The sequence below is a fragment of the Acomys minous genome (assembly GCF_964271855.1).
Source record: "Acomys minous genome assembly, chromosome: 3".
Lineage (NCBI taxonomy): Eukaryota > Metazoa > Chordata > Mammalia > Rodentia > Muridae > Acomys > Acomys minous.
In genome coordinates this window covers 76,871,143-76,888,656 of record NC_140485.1, presented here as the reverse complement: position 1 = coordinate 76,888,656, position 17,514 = coordinate 76,871,143, and the positions used below count along the sequence as shown (strand labels likewise).

Genomic DNA, 17,514 nt, shown 5'->3' with positions numbered 1-17,514 from the left:
AGATTTATTTATTTTCATGTGTGTGTGTGTGTGTGTGTGTGTGTGTGTGTGTGTGTGTGTCTATGTATGTTTATTTGCACCGCGTGTATACAGGAGCCCTTGGAAGCCAAAAGAGAGCATCAGATCTCAGGAGCTGGAGTCCTAGTTGGTTCTGAGCCACCTAATATGGGTGCTGGGGACCAAATCCATGTTCTGGAAGAGCAGCAATTGCTCCCAACTGTTGAGCCACCTCTTGATGTGATTTTTCTCATTTGTAAGGTAACCTTTACTTCTGAGGTAGTTGTCAGTCTGTCTCATGACTCCGCATTCTGACCCTCTCTGTAGCATTTAATACTGTGTCTTCTTAGTACCTGGATTCTCTTTCCCTGGTTTTGAATCACCCACTGCTGGCTCTAGTCTTTCCCGTTCTCTAGGATCCTTTTCTCCATCTCCATCCTGTGAGGTTTGCATACCTTTAGCCTTTCTCTCATTCTAGATCTTCCCCCAAGTGACTTCCACTTCGTTTGCTTTAGTTCCCACCTGTATAGCCTTGCCTTAACCAGCTTAGACAGCTCTTCCTTCTCACTGAGTCACACTCAGCAGAACCGAGCACCTGTAATCTTAGCACGCTGGAGTGTGAGTGTGAAGCCGTGCTAGGCTGCAGAGAGCCCCTTCCCCTCTCCAGCATGCTCCTACTCACCCAGCACTTCCCCCAGGATTCCTACATCTCAGATGCGGCACGTAGCCTCCTTATGTCCCTGCCTCCTAGTTGTACCTCTTGGTTTCTCGGGCTGACGACCTCCCTGCCCTGTTGAGTGTCTGTTTTTCTTGGGTCTGCCCCACTTTGTTGCCTGTCTCCACCTCTGCCATCACCTCCCGGCTCTAGCCTTACTTGCTGATTACTTGCCTTTGTCCAGCAAGCCCTTCATGTTTTCAAAACGAAATTCTGAGCATACCATTGCCCTGCCTAAACGTTTAGGTGGCTTCTCATTGCCCTAAAATGGTCCAAATCATATTTCCTCTCATTCCTGCCATGGCTTGTTTTTCTCCTACCTTCTCCCTTGTCACTTATGGTTTGACTCTCCCTCTTCCTCATCAGCCATGGCTCCGCCCCCCTGCCCCACCTCCCATCCCCCAGTCTTTGCTACCAGCCTGTACTCTGGTATTTGCCCATGTTGGCCCTCATCTCTGGATTTATGTGGATTATTGCCTCTGCCTGTTTCTCCTTTACTTTCCACAATTTGCCCTCATCTGTTAGACCTTGTTCATCATCTGTCTGTACCTCACTGCCTCTTTGGGCAATGCACCTTCAGATTCCACCCCGGAGAGCCAAGTGCCCTTCCTGTACATGTTGCCTCAGACCCCACTTTATCCTTCAGAGCTCCGTGTCTTTTGTGGATTCATATGTCTAAGTCCTGTTTGCAGCACCATTCCCATACCGCTAACCCTCTTCAGCTCAGCTCAGGGATGGTCAGGGCTGGATGAATGTCTAAACATGGGTAAGAGTTTATCTTGGCAGGGAACTTTCTTTCCCTGAGGGTATGCCCGTGAAGTCTAGACCAATTTCTTCCTCTCTCCAGGCCTATAGATGGATGGTTTGGAATGTGGCGCCACTTAGTTGAAAAATCTGTTTTTTTGTTTTTCTTTAGTTTTGGAGGTAGGCCTTTAGTGAAGAAAGGACCTGGTCAAAGGGCCTTCCAGACGTTTAAGGCTGCATCTGATAAATTTGCTTGACGTTAAGGACAGTCGGCTTGTGAGAAGAGGATTTTGTATTTCACTAACAATTCTTTTTCTTCAACATCTCTCTTAACATGTAAGTCAGAAAGATTAAATATTGCTTGTAAAATAATGGAGACTAGGGGGACTGGATGCTCTTTTCACCTCAGACCCCATTAATTAATTCTAGTTTTTTCCAAGGCCCCTAGCCACCTGCAGTGCAGGCCTGGTTTCCATTCCTGTTATAGGCCTATCATCTCTGCAGTTGAAAGATGGAGGCAGCAGCATCAGGAGTTCAAGGTCATCCTTAGGTGCACAGCAAGGGCTAGTCAGAGTTACATAAAATCTTGTCTTAAAAAAGAGTTTTAGTATTTTCATTATACTGGTATTATATATTATGAGGGGTCCCATTGCACAAATGCCTGCATTTTGAAAGACCCAGGAGTCTTTTCAATGTATTTTATGGATTTCTATTACATTGTTAATGTATGTGTTTTGTTGCTTGTTTGTTTACTTCTGAGAACTAGAGGTTAAATGAATATGAGGCGCTCTGCCACTGAGCTGTGTCTCCAGCCCTCTTTTTATTTATTCTTTCATTTTGAGAAAGGGTTTTAGTAAGTTACCATTGCTGGCCTTGAATTCCCTCTGCAGTTGAGCTAGCTTTAAACTCACTCTGTACTTCAAACTGGCCTTGAGCTTGTAATCCACTTGTTTTAGCCTTCCAACTAGTTGGGATTACGGGCCTGCCACCACTAAGTATGACTTTAAATTGTAAATGTCTCTTTTTTTAAAACCACATTAAAGTTATCAAGAATTGCCTCATCCTAAAATTAGTTTTGTCTTTATCCTTTACAATGTTCTTAGTGTATGTACAGGCACATAGCTTTGTATTTTTCCCGTGTTTGTGCAAATCCCTATCAGATTTGTTTCCCTTATATAATTTCATGGGTATGTGTGCTGTGTCTGCATGTATGTCTGTGCATCTTTTGCGTGCCTGGTGCCCACAGTGGCCAGAAGAATGTGTAAGATTTTCTGGAATTGGAGACACAGATGGTTGTGAGCCACTTTATTGGCTAGGAATTGAACCCAGATCCTCTGGAAGAGCAGCCAGTGCTCTTAACCTCTAAGCCATCTCTCCATCCCTGAGACTTGGGTTTTTGTTGTAGCAATAGAAACATTTGGGGTCCCCAGAGGAAAAAGAAGCACCCAGAAAAACTATGTTTCAATGTTAAAGAAGCCTACTGCCATGTGACGGATGGTGCCCTGGTGGATAGACATTCCTCTGGGGAATTTTGCCTTTTGTCCTTTTGGAAGGATCTGGATGCACTTTTATCAGTGGCTTTAATAATGAAGCTGACCAGACCCAAGTTTGGGGGATGCAGCCACAGATTCTTCTTTTCCTTGTATCTTCTCCAGCATCTTCCTAAGCAGCTCCAGCCCCACTCTGGCACCCAGAGTGCATTGTTTTTGAAATGTGGTAGCTGCCCTGGAGCTGACTGGGAGAGAGGTACAGCTTAGTGAGGATTTTTGTTCCACATGGATCTTTGACAGAAAACTTAAGGCAGCATTCTTATTTCCAATATGAAGACATAAGTGCTGTTCTTTCAGCCAGATGGATGGTTGGATAGAGGTGCTTACCGAGGCTGTGATTGTAAGTGCAGGTCCTGTGAGCCATACTGGAGGATAAACCTGGTGCCATAGCAGGGCTTGGGTTAGGTTAAATCATATCCAGATAAACGTTTACTTTGTTTTTTTCTCACTAACTGGTGCTTGCATTGGAACTAAGGCCTTGTGCATGCTAGGCAAGTGCTCTCCTACAGAGCAACAAAGGCCATTTTCTCCACGTAACAAAGTGGCTTTTGGGGTTAAGGCAGTGTGGTGCCACCATTACTTACAGCAAAGTCCTTCATGATTCTCACCTGGGAGGAGCCATGCCCTATGTCCCATAGCAGGGCAGAATGTGATCAAAGAAACCGCTCTGCTGCCCCATAGCTGCTTTTAAGCAGTTCAGGCCCGCCCCAAGGTCAGTACTTATGTAAATACTCTAGCCAGGGAGAGAATGGGTTTAAGAATACTTATATTCTGGTCAGCATTTCTTATGTAAGTTGCTAGAGGAAACGCTTATAATTTTGTTTATTTCGAAATGAAATTCCTGTAGAAAGGTCACTGTGCTGTCAGCCCCTGTCACTTTTAACCCGCTTATCCCAGAGCTCATCTGCAGCATGTCAGGTCTGGCTTACTGCCCTGGCCATAAAAGGCAAAGAATGTGGCAGGCCCTGCCTGCTCCCTCCTCACTTAGTTCCTTGTACATGGTGCCTGGGTTCACAGTGTTAGCCAGCACTTTTTCCTATTGTTTGTGGCTGTGAGGCAAGACTCCAAAGCTTTGTCAGGAGCATAAATCCTAGGCATTATCTCAACACACCTGAGGCTATCTTCATTTGAAACATTCCTCGGCAGCCCCAGAAACTCTGAAAGCTCATCACAGTCCACTGGATCTTGACTCCAGTGGTGGCAGCAGGTCAGGAATGACTTGACCTGTTGTAGGTCTCTGCACTCATGTTCAGTGTGCGGGCTGGCTGCAGTAGCCAGGGGCTGAAGTATGCCCAAGTAGGAAGCAAAGAGGTGGGGCTGTTGGGTTTGCCTTGGCTTCTCCGGGGAGGCATTTGTGAAGGAAGAGAGCAACAAAGGCCTTGTGAGTTGTGGCTGGGAGGAGAGACCACAGCCAGCAAAGTGCTGCAACAGCAGCATCTTGGGGTGACCATGATGTGGCCCCTAATCTCTTAAATGCATCGGCCAACCAGTGAGGCATGAGTGGTAGATTCTGCACTTGGTTTAGAATCACACACAAGTGCAGGAGATTCTATAAACAAACAGCCTATGGATTCTGTCCTTGCCCTGTTTGAGTTGCTCCTGGTGTGCTAAAGAGACAGGAAAGCGGCACCCTTTGGGAGGCAGAATGCTCCCAGTGGGCCTCCTCATAGGAGGGTTTGGAGGTTTGCTTACAGTTATCATGTCAGGGAACATGGTGGCACACATGACACTGGAGCAGTAGCTAAGAGCTATAGCCTAATCTGTAGGTAGAGAGAGAACTAGACCTAGCATGGGCTTTTGAAACCCCCAGTCTGCCCCCAGTGACACCTTTCACCCCCAAAAGCCACACCTCCTAATCCTTCTCTAGTAGTGACACTCCCTGGTAGCCATGGATTCAAATAGATGAGCCTGTGGGGCCATTTTTATTCAGATGAATGCCATAGGTGGCATTGTGGAAGGGGCAGGAGTTGTCAAGGGTGCTGTTTTCCAAGGGAGCCTTTGAGCAACAGCTTGAGAACACACCTGCCTGCCAAGACAAAAGGCGGGAGACTCCTAGATTTTCCTGAGCTCTTCTTGCTCCTGCTCAGAACCAGAGGAAACTGGGAAGGCAGCTCGTGGGGGCTATGCTGCCCTGCCTTGGGGAACACCAAAACAGGGACAATCAGAAGTGTGAACTGAAGTTGCACTTGGGGTAGTTTTGCTTGGGCTTCTTCTCGAATGTTTTGTTAGTCTGTGACAGCATTTAAAGCTGATTTTATTTGGAAAGCCTGATTCTTCAAAAAGAGAAGTGATGGACTCTGCTCAGTGACCCATAAGAGAGTCTGCTTGACCTACTTGCCTGTGTGTCACTAAGCTGTGCCATTCAGCTGCCCTGCGAGGCCCTTCTACGGCAGCCTTTACTTGCCTTTAGGAACTCAGAAGCTATGCCTGCTCATCCTGTTGATCATTTAAACCTCTTGGTCTTTCATTTGTTCTGCTTTTGAGACAGGATCTCTGTGTAGTCCAGGTTGACTTTGTGATCCTCCTGCAATGCTGTGAGTAGTGATACATTATGTCCAGAAAGAGACCATTGGCCTGATGCCTGAGGCCAGTGTCAATTAAGTATTGGTGCGAGCAGACACTGGGGGCCTTGGCCTTGTCAAGCCCAGGCTTGAAGGTGGTTTCCACTTCCTGAAGTCCAAGTTTGAGGAAGATTTCTCTTTGTTGCTAATTTATCCAGCTACTGTGCTGGACACTGCTAGGTGAGGCAGATGCAGAGTGAGGCATATGTAACCAGAGCTTTCTGGTTTGATGGAAGAGCCCTCATTAACAGTTTACATGCATTGTCAAACTCATCTCCCTAGTGTGCCATAGTATTTGGCATTGAAGAACTGGGACTTACTGCTGGGTGTAGTGGTGTTCACCTTTAATCCTAGCACGTGGGAGACAGAGGCAGGTGGATCTCTATGAATTCAAGGCTAGCCTGGTCTACAGAAGAGGAAGGAAGGAAAGGTCAGTCTTCATGGAAAAGGCTGTTCCTGTACTTCAGGCAGGGAAGGAGGAGAAGCATCGCTAACCGTGGGCCTCTGATTCTTCCCAGTGCTTTGCATGCCCTCCTGTAAGAAAGTCTGCACAGTATGGGCCCAGCCTCAGGAACCTCCTTATCCCTACAGAATGCCTTGTAGGGAGGAAATAAGCCTCTAGGAATCTCTAAGACTCAGAGCTCATGTGGCCCAGTATTTTCTCATACAGTTTTATTAGAAGTATTTGTGAACTAAGGACAGAAAACACTGCCCCATTTCTATCATCGGGAGTCATACGCTAGAGGAATATGGAAGTTCAGCGTGTCTGAGGGGAACGTAGAACGTAGAACTGGGAACCCTGTTGCTCACCTAGCAAGGGGGAGCTGTCAAGCAAAGGTGTGGGTGAGACACCTGCTCTCTGGGCACTAAGTGGATTTGCTGAGGCAGGTGGAGCTCAGCCAGTAGTACAGGGGCAGAAGCAGGCTTTGCTAGGACCAGGAGAAGCAGGGGACCCTTCCAATGCAGTGGGCTCTGACTCATGGTGATAGTGGGGTGTGTGGTGCCTTCTCAGTGGAAGGGTATGGGGAGATCTGGGGGAAAGGTTGGCAGCATTCCTAGAGAAACTAACACAGAGACTCCTAGGAGACCTCTTCAGGGACTGTGGCAGTGAAGGGGTCTTAGACCCAGGTGGTGGCAGTTGGGTATTTTGAGATATGGAGAGTTTGTTTGTGAGTGATTGATATATAGGGTGGTCTGTAAGCTTTTAACACAAAACATGTGCTTTTACAATGAGTTGTCCAGCTTTCTCTAGAGCAGTGGTTCTCAGCCTTTCTAACACTGCGTAATGGTTTCTTATTTATGGTGACCCCCTCAACCATAAAATTATTTTCATTGCTACTTCATAACTAATTTTGGTACTGTTATGAATTGTAATGTAAATATTTTTAGAGATAGAGGTTTGCCAAAGGGATCGCAGCTCACAGGTTAAGAACTGCTGGTCTAGATGAAGCTCTGAAAAAGCTCAGGAGCATGTGAGCACCTGTATTTTTATACAACTGTTGAAGACCAATTAGAAGGATGCAATTATGCACTGTTTTACATGTTAAAACAAATATGTCACTGCTTTTTACTTTCTGACTTCATGTCCTTTCACGGAATCTCAGCATTATGGAAGCTGATGGTCTCTGATGAAGCTGGACCCTTGGAGGCTTGACAGCTGTAGTGTGGTGACAGACCTGAGGAGCAGCCTCAGTCTGCAAGTGGCTGGGACTAGCTGACTGGCCCACGGGCCAGCCCAGCAGTGTAACCAGTGTCTCCTTTTGTCTTTCTAGGAGTATAAACAGAAGCTTGCTCGAGTAACCCAGGTCCGCAAGGAACTCAAGTCCCACATTCAGAGCTTGCCAGACCTCTCACTGCTGCCTAACGTCACAGGGGGCCTGGCACCTCTGCCCTCTGCTGGTGACCTCTTCTCAACCGACTAGGACAGGTATCATACCCCAGGTTCCCATGTGTGCCAGAGAAAAGAAGCAAGTCACTATTGGAGACAGCCTCCTGGCCCCGGCTCCATTTCTTCAGCCAGCATCTGCCTCAGTAATGAAGTGGGGGAGCTCTGACTTCTCGTTCTCCTCCGGGCCCCTCCTGAGCACAGTTCAGAAGCGTGCAAATGGACTGACTCAGTTTCAGTTGTCTTTGCTAAGAATACAGACTCTCCCTCCCGCTCACTTGCTCATCCTCCTGTTGCTTTTCCATTCTTAGCGGTCTCCTACACCCACAGCCATGAAAACCATGTGTGCTGTGGAAGCTTTTGAGAGAATCTTGCTTCAAGTGGCAGCATATACTATGGAAGTCTGAGCTGGCCTTCGCCAGGTTCAGAACAGGCTCCCAGTGAGGGACTCAGGCTGCAGGCGTTGGCGCACCTGGACACCATCTGCCCACAAGGTCAGCAGCACAGCTTTGCCACAAAAAGTTTGCCAAATTTCTGACCCTTCCCAACCGTCATTTCTACTAGAGAAGTGTTGTCAAGGTTAGGTGTGTTTGTTTTATGAGATTTTAGATAATCTAGTAATAACATTCAGAGCTGATCTGGGACATAGTCACAGTGCAGGTACAGAGTGACAGCCTGGTTTCTCCCCCGCAGCCCATGCCACACTTCTCAAGGGTCCCCAGTATCAGAGCGCCTTCCTAAAGCAGGACCCTGTCTCCCATCGTGTCTGTCCCTTGCCCTCCCGCCCCGGTGCTGTGAAGGCAGCTGTTTGGATGGTGTGCCCCAGGCTGGTGTACGCTGCACAGGTGGAGTCTGGGCTCTTGTGCACGTTGCTCTTACCCTTCCTTTGGGGACTGGAGCATACACTAACGCTGCCATGTGGACATACATCCACAGCATAGTGACTAGACTTGAACATCTCTGCAGATAGGACACTGAGCATGCCAGCAGGTCAGGCCACTATGTGCACCCATGCTCCCAGGCAAGGAGAAGTATTCCCGTCTCCGGCAGAGGAAGGGAACAAGGGAGGCTAACTGGGTTTGTATGCCATTATCATGCCAGCTGACATTATGACTGAATGATGTGGGTAAGATTTTAGCTGACGTCTAGTGAAGATTGGGCCTGGACCTGAAACTCATTCTGATCTGGCAGGCTCAGTTCTGACATTGGAAAGGGCAGAAACCAGTTTGCCCTGCAAGTGTAATAGGAATTGTAGCCCAGAGACGGAGTCCAGAAGCCTGAAGTAGGAATTCAGTGACAGCATTTGAGAAGTTTCAGTACTTTGAGTTGCTGTTTTCAGGGTCACCAGAAAAGCACACACTGTTTTACATGTTAAAGCAAACCTGTGTGTCACTGTGTAGGCAGGCCTCCTTTTGAGAAGCTGCCCCACCTGCTGTGAGGGGAGAATGGTGGTACTCAGTTCCACTGTGCAGAGCCTGGTCTTGTGGAAGCCTTTTTTCACGTAGAGTGCAGGCTACTGTTTGTTTGTTCATTCTGCCTGTTCTGTCCGCATTGTTTTCTCCAGAGACTACAGGGCAGCACTGACTTGAGGGAAACCCCAGTCTCTGCTGTGGAACACTTCCCCACACAGCGTGCCACTGTAATGTCACATGCATGGGCACACGGTTTCTAAACACCTCCTGCACGCACTGCTTTCCCACAGAAGCAGCTGTTTGCCAGCCACAGACCGAAAGACTGTAGCAGCTCTGTGCGGATCACTAGGAGGAAAGATGACAACATAATGGATTTAGCCCGCTGCTATGTTTTATCCCTTGGAGTCTGACCAGCAGTCAGTGCATAATTCTTACAGCAAGATCAAGAAATGAACCTGTAGCGATTATGTATGTCAATGGGTGTGTTGGCCTCTTAACACCGATTACTAGCAGACTTCCTGTGAAGGAGTGAGTTCGTTTTAATGAAATGCTTCTGTTTTTTAATCTTCATTGTGGTGTGCCCCACGCCCCGGTCTCCCAGCTGTGTGCTTGCTTTTGTTGTTTAATTTAAATGAAACTTCTTGTCCCTGAGAGTTGACCTGGCAGGTGGGTGGGTGACTTCTGGTTTTGTGTTTATGTAGGAAATCCATAGGCCTCAAGGATCTTTCCTTGGGTCATATTCCTCAGAAAGTCCCTCTTTGTTTTTTGTTTTGTTTTTCTTAAAGGATATTTTTAAAGCTTAAATTTGTATATTAATTTAGGACTTTATTTAGAAGTATAGGCTGCCATTGGTGGCAGCAGTATATTCTGAAATGTCTCATAGATATATATTTTTGAATAAAGATGGTGTTGTTGAACAACATTATGTGATGTTTCTTCTCCCTGCCTTGTGTGGTGAGCACCTATGGAGAACACTCTGTTTTCTCCCCTTGGGACTGTTAGGATGAAGTTATCTCTGGTTCTTTCTTGGAGCTTGATTGCCCAGTAAGCCGTCCACACTGCTGCTGCACTTCCTCCTTGTGCAGGACTGAGGACTGGCAGGGAGCAGCTAGTGACTACCCCCAAACACACAGGTGACATCTTGGGAAGTCTTTGGCTGCAGTGTTTTCACTCACACTGCCAGGCCTCATTGGAATTGTTTGATTTGCAGTGTCCTGATGTTGCTCTTGGAAAAATACAAAATGATCCAAACACCATCTTTTAAAAATCCTTTGATGGATTTCTGTTCTGGTGTTGACATCCAGTGGTAGACATCCTGTGACTGAGTTAATATTATTGTTTAAGACTCAGAGTAACAAAGAAGGCCTTGGTGGTGGGATCCTCTGCAGCAACTGACGTGTTTGGAAATGGTTGGGCTCTTCCACGGTTGTGCTGCCTCCGGGTGGGGGTTGCCTGTCTTCTCTGACGCAAGGGACTTCCTTTTCAGTCATGGTAGTCCAAGTTCACTGTCAGGGAAGTTGAGATGCATATTACCTGTGTCCTTTTATTCTCTTTAGATTTTTTTTTTTAATGTGTGAGTTTTGCCTGCATGTATTTATGTGCACCGTGTGCATGCCTGGTGCCTGTAGAGACCAGAAGGCAGCACTGAGTCCTTTGGAACAGGAGTTACACATGGCTGTGTGCTAGGAATCAAGCCTGGGTCCTCTGCAAGAGCCCCACATACTCTACCGCTGCACGGTCTCTCCAGCTCTTCCCTCAACCTCTACTCGTGCTCTGTTTTAATAAAGGTTGAGTTTAGAATGTGAATCTCGGTAACTAGATCTCCCTTGTCCCAGCTGTCAGGACCTGGCTAATTCCTTCAGTCCTGCCTGTAAATAGTATGTCCATAGTTCTCTTTTGACTTTAACTAGCACTTGAGACTCGGACATGGGCCTGAGGTCCTCACAGCTGGAGATGGAGTGTGAGCTGGCGAATCTGCCAAAACATGTACCTTGTGTGATTAGAGCCGTTAACTCCGTGGGACCTTTCTGGCCCAGGCGACTCCCTCTCTGGGCCTCAGCGTTCTTATCTTTGAGCTGCGCGGTGCCTGCACAGCCTTTGAGAACTCTGGGTAGCACGTCCTGGGAGTAGGGTCCTGGACTTGCTAGATGGCCTTCAGTGGCCCCTTAGAGACTTGAGCCTGCAGGGACAAGGGCCAGGCAACATTGCTGAGGCCAGGAAGGCGGATGAGAGCCATGACGTGGCAGCTGGCAGCTGTACTGGGTTTATTTGGGGTCTTTCAGGAAAAGCCATTTTTGGGCCTGGTTTTGCTCTTTGTCCTGGAATAATTTATCTGACCAGGCGTGTTTCTCACCACCTCTGTGAGGTTTTCCATTTAAGACTCATTCTTTCACTTTCAGGCACAGATTCAATTAAGAATCCATCATTGTCCTGCGCAGTAGGTTGGGATTCATAACAGCTTTATATAGTGTTGAAAGCTCAGTTTGTTCAATGTTTTTAAGGCCAAAATAGTTGTTTTACATTAAAAATTCATTTCTACCATTGGTTTGATAAATATTAAAATTAGCATTATGAATCAGTTCATCTAAAAAAAAAAGTGGTTTTGGAAATTGCAAACCATTTTGTCTCTCTTGTGATGACCTTGGGCAGGTCTTCCAGTCAGTCACTTTAGGGACTTGGCTGCTTTTCCCAGGGAACAAGTAGGTTGACCAGTAACTGCTAAGGTCCTTCCAAGGTCTGAAGTTCAACTCCTGGGATTCTAGAACATTTCTGCCTATTGAGAATCTTCCTCATGCACTTGGTGCCTGCATAATGTTTTCCATAGTTTTGAAGTGCTGGCTAGCTGTGTGAGTTCTTAGTTATGAAACAGATAAGGCCGTCACAACCCTACCTATTGATAACTTTCAACATGTCTGTCAAATGGGACTAGTGCCAAGTCAGACAAATTAGGGGCTCAGTGCTGCCTGTGACTGTGTTAAGTAATATATGCCGGTATTTACATGCGTGTGTGATGAGAGAGGTTAAGAGTGAGATGTGTTGGAAGGCTGTACACCATAGGTGGTATTTATAGTTAAGCGAGGCAAGCCCCCATATCCTAACCCCCTCACCTAGGAGTGAGGCATTAGAACCAAAGGAAGATATTTGGGGTGAGAATTCTTTCCAAGAGCACCACTGGCCAGCGTGAGGAGTCTCCCTGCAGGAAGCAGTGGATGTCGGCAGCCTCTTCCCCCAGGACTGAGATATGAGGCCTGCATGAGCTCAGAGGGGGCACTGTAGGGTGGCTGTCCAGTGGACTATGAGGACCCCTGCCTGTCAGAAGCTAAATGGTGTGGTGCCCGGAGCTGGCTAGGTGCACAGATGGGGGATCAATAAAAGGTGTGTCCCAGCCTGGTGAGGCCTCCCACTCCTTAGGCAAAGTGGGTGAGAACAGTGGTCACATTCCTGAATGTTCTGTCAAGACGTGCTGGGAGCCAGGCGTGGTAGCACATGCCTTTAATCCCAGCACTCGGAGGCAGAGGCAGGCGGATCCCTGTGAGTTTGAGGACAGCCTGGTCTACAAAGGGATTCTAGGACAGCCATGGCTACACAGAGAAACCCTATCTTGAAACAAACAAACAAACAAAAAACAATCAAAGACATGCTGGGAAAGGAGCATGTGTGAGCCAAGAGCCAGGGAGAGGACCTCACTCTGGGAGACCCTGGGATGAGGTGAGCTTGGGAGACTAGGAAGAGAGGGTGAGGACACCCCAGAGGAGGTAGTGGAACCTTGGCCAAGCCAGGCCATGTCACGACCCCTCAGAAAGGGTTGTCTCTTCTCCCTTCCCTGGCACCTCAGTCCCTGGAGGGGTTAGAACCTTAATGAGGTCTCCCTGCCCTTACCTGCAGCCGACCTGGAACCGCCTTGCCGCTTGGCCCTGCAGCTCAGCTCTGTGGTTGTAAATAGCCATTGGAATAGCTTGCTCCCCAGCCAAGTGCGGACACCTCAGTTTTCCTGTGGTTGGAGGCACTTGCCCACTCACTGGATTACAGTGCTGCTGTTACTGGAGTCCCACCTACCTTCTGTTTATCATGTTGGTGGTTTATTTTAGGGCCTTCAATTCTCTGTTCACTATTCTATTTCTGTTACCCAAGTTGATTTCCCCAGCATTAAGCTGTAAGCTCATGAACTACCCTTCTCTGTGTCTATGTGAATACTTCCTTTTAATCGTGCTAAGATAAACAAAACATGATTGATCACCTGGCCCATTTTCAATGCTGTTTGCTGTGTTTGTGATGTTGTGCAGCCAGTACCACCCTCCAGTTCTAGAACATTCTCAACCCCCTTTAGGAAACCAGATATCCATGAAGCAGTCACTCCCACTATCCCTCACTCCCAGCCCCTGGCAAACATCCTGCTCTCTGTTTCTATCAATCTCTTAATCTAGATATTTAAAATAAATAGAATTATATAAATGTGACCTTTTGTGTCTAGCCCTTTTCACTTGGTACAGTACTTCCTGGTTGTTTTACCCGCATTTGTAGCAGGTATCAGATTTCATAGATTTCATTCCCTTCTAGACTGAAATGATGTTCTGTTGTATGCACATGCCTCATTGTGTTTATTGGCTAATTTGAAGACCTTTGGGTTGTTGGCTTTCTTTTTTTTTTTTCCTCTCTTGTCTTTGTTGATTGAGCTGCTGTGAACTCAAGTTTTGGTTTGCACACCTGTTCTCAATTCTTTAAGGTATGTAGGTATGTGCCTCTGAGTAACAATGCCAGGTCACAGGACAATTGTGGAATGCGTGAGTTGAGTACTGTGGGGATTACAATCTGTAGGAATAGACGGAGTTGTAAGGTTGGCTTATCCAGTTGGAGGCTGGCTGGCAAGATGGATGCTAGAAAGCAAAAGATCCACGATCTGCTCACCCCAATAAAGCTGGAAGCCTCAGAAAAAAGGGACCTAGTTGATACAGTCCCAGTTGGAGGCTGATGACCTGGAGGCTCCCCAGAGCCACCAGTTGGAATCACATCAAAAGCCGAAGAAAGGAGTCCGCCATCTATGGGTGATGGTAGCAAGAGTAGACGCCCTCACTCAGGAGTGGTGTGCGCATGCCTTGCTTCCTTCCCCGCCTTTCCTCTTGGTCCCTTTTGGCTCTCTTGGGTGGTATCTAGCTGGGTGTTCATCCTTCACAAGCCATCAGTCTCCTGAAAGGCTCTCACCCAGAATCTAAAAGGCAGGCTGCTTTCAAGCCAGTCAAGGTAGCTTTCCATGGCACCTGCGCATTTCCATCTGTGCTGGCGTTTGGCAGCGTTCCTGTTTCTCCATATACTCCCTGTTATATGTAATAGCCAATCTGGGAGCCTGAAGACTTGCTTCTGTGTTCTTCTAAGATGTAATGTCACCTTTATAAAGAGTGGATAGCCATTATAAATGTGAGCTAGAGGAGAGAGGTGGTGGCTTTTGTCTGTTTGATGGATGGTTCCTTCTTGTACATGGAGGCTGTCAGTCTTCGGCTAAGGCCACTGTGGGCTACATGAGGCCCACACCTATTATGGAAGGCAGCCCACTCTACTTGCTCAAACTGATTTCAAGTCTTAATGTTGACTAAAAGATACCTTCACAGAACTGTCAGGACCAATGTCTAAGTGTCAGAGCACTGTGGCTTGACAACGATACAATTTTTTAAAAAGTTTTTAAACATTTTATGTATTTATGCATGTATGTATTTTATGTTCATGGACGTTTTGCCTGTTTGTGTGTCTGTGCAGAACATGTGTGCCTGGTGCCCTCTGAGGTCAGGAAAGGCTATCACACCTCCTGGAACTGGAGTTACAGGTGGTTGTGGCCACCATGTAGGTTCCACTGTCTCCTGAGTGCTCCCAGCAACGTGAGTATACCCATGACCTTAAATATGGTGTGTGTGTGTGTGTGTGTGTGTTAGAAACGTTAAAAATCCTCTCCTAGCTAATTTGAGGCATACAACTAAATGCCATACACCAATGTTGTCTACTGTTTCAGGAACCATAAGCTGTCATTCTCTGTTCTGACAGAACCTCCCAGCCCCACCCGCCATCTGTCCTCCAGCCCTCCTGCCACTGTTCTCTGCATCTATGAGATCAGGCCTTTGCCTTCCATATATGAATGAGGGCATGCAGTGTTCTCGTTGTTGCTTTTTCTTTTTTTTTCTTTTTTTCTTTTTTTGGTTTTTTGAGACAAGGTCTCTCTGTGTTAGCCTTGGCTGTCCTGGACTCACTTTGTAGACCAGGCTGGCCTCGAACTCACAGCGATCCACCTGCCTCTGCTTCCCGAGTGCTGGGATTACAGGCATGCGCCACCATGCCCAGCTTGTTGTTGCTTTTTCACGTGGACACATCGTGTGTGTGTGTGTGTGTGTGTGTGTGTGTGTGTGTGTGTGTGTGTGACATTTGTGATAGTTATGAGCCACCATGTGGATGCTGGAAATTGGATCCAGTTTAGAAGGACCAATTGGAAGAGTAGCCAGTGTTCTTAACCACTAGGACATCTCTGCAGGTCCTCCACAGGTTTCCTTTAAGTAATTGTGCTTATTAGCATGTGTATGTATGTGTGTTATGAGGGGCAGGGGCATGTGCCATGGATTGCTTGTGGAGGTCAGAAGACAATTCTGTGGAGTTGATTCTCTGTGGGTTCTGGGACTTGAACTTGGGTCTCCAGGCCTGTGTAGTAAGCACCCTTACCTGCTCAGCTGTCTTGCTGGCCCTGAGAACCCTCCATGCTGTTTGCCATTATGAATGTACTGATTTTTGTGTTCCCAACAACAGTGTATGAGCACTCTCCTTTCCCCACATCCTTGTCAGCATCTTTTTTCCTCTTCAGTAAGAGCCATTTTAACTGTGTACAGTGGCATCTCATGGGTTTGATATTCATTACCCTCATGACACAGGTGTTGAATATTTTTTCATATACTTGCTAACTACTTTGGTGTCTTTTTTTTTTTCCCTTGAGAAAGGTCTGTGCAGAGCACTTGTCAATTTTTAATTGGATTATTTCTGTTTTGCTGTTGAACTTCTGTTTGTTCTGGACACTAATCTCTTGCTTGGTAAATAGTTTGCATATATTTTCCCCATTCTCTGAGCTGTCTTTTGCTGATTATTTTCAAGTTTGATATACTCTCACAGATGAATTTTTGTGTTTGTTTCCTGGTCCTAGATGTATTTGTGGAAGAAACTATTCTTTCCCCTTGAATGGTTTGGCTTTCTTCTCAAAACTTGTCTTTCTTAGAGCTTCACCCCCATTATTCGACTCTAGAGGCAAGGTCTTACTACGTAGCCCAGGCTGGCCCCTAATTCCTTAGTTTTTGCCTTCTGAGTTTCACGGTTATAGATGTGCGCCACCACATCTGGTGATAAAGTCTTGGATACTTTAAAGTGGGAATTTAAAAGTTCATTTGGTCATGTGATGACTTAATCAGCGCAGATTAACCTTAAGGATCTTCTTCCCCTGGCTCAACACTTAGTGAAAATGTTGGTAGTACTTAGCTTCCTGGTATAATTGTAAAACTCAAGGGTGTTCATGCCAACCCCAGACACAGTTAAAAAGCAAAATCTCTACAATCTTCAGTAAGGGTGCCGTCTGCTAGCTAAATGGCATTTTGGATAAAAATTAATGATGAAAAGTAACTAATCTATGAAGAATTAACTGCTATGGGATACCCTAAACTCAACCATGCCAGTAATTACAGAAAACGCAAGTAGTTCAAACATCTCAGAGGACAAAAGCAAGACCCAGCTATATGCTGCCTGGAAGAAACAAACTTTAACTATAAAGACACAAGTAGTTTAAAAGTAAAGAATGGGGGCTGGGAATACAGATCACTTGGTAGAATGCTTAGCTGGCTTGCATGAAGCCGTGAGTTCAATCCCCGTGTTTATAGTGTTAGTACTGGGAAGACAGAGGCAGGAGAACCAGAGGGTCAACGTCATTCTCAACTGAGACATTTGTGTTTTTTTTTTTTTTTTTACTGAGTTCATGGGCAGCCTGAGACACAGGAGACTGTCTTTTGTTTGTTTGGTTAGTTTTTAAGGTGTATTTATTTATTATGTATACAGAGTTCTGCCTACATGTAACGCCTGTACACCAGAAGAGGGCCCCAGATCTCATTATCGATGGTTGTGAGCCACCACGTGGTTGCTGGGAATTGAACTCAGGACCTTTGGAAGAGCAGCCAGTGCTCTTAACCTCTGAGCCACCTCTCCAGCCCCTACCCCTTTTTGTTTTTGTTTTAAAGGAGTACAGATGGTAAATATATATGATGCTTATACTAAACAAATCTGGGTAATAATATTGGGGAAATGGCATCAAAGAAAAGAATATTACTATTGCTAGAACAGTTCATTTTGTAGTGGTAAAAAGCTAAGGTAATAAAAGGATGTAATCCTGAACACTTATGCATTTAATAGCAGCTTGAAAATGCATAATGCAGAAGCTGATGAAATTGAAAAGAAAGGAGACAGATAGACGATTGTAACAGAGATGTCAATACCTGTTCTCGATGATTGATGGGATGAGGAGTACGGAATCCATCTGTGTGTACTCATCCATCTCTTTTGGTAAAACCCTGGTCCCCAGTGTGATGTCTGAAAATAAAGTTTGAAGGTTGCTGCAACCAAGCAACTTGGGTCCTGGAACTCT

The 17,514-nt window shown here is 46.3% G+C and overlaps 1 protein-coding gene across 1 annotated transcript in view; it reads left to right on the top strand.

Moving 5' to 3' along the window:
* RPRD1B (regulation of nuclear pre-mRNA domain containing 1B) overlaps window positions 1–9,784 on the top strand; it is a 45,593-nt gene extending 35,809 nt beyond the window's left edge. The window contains exon 7 of the mRNA XM_084776778.1: window positions 7,340–9,784. Within this exon, the coding sequence (XP_084632904.1) occupies window positions 7,340–7,489 (150 nt within the window). The 3' untranslated portion in view covers window positions 7,490–9,784. The remainder of the gene's footprint in view (window positions 1–7,339) is intronic.
* The last annotated feature ends 7,730 nt before the right edge of the window (window positions 9,785–17,514 follow it).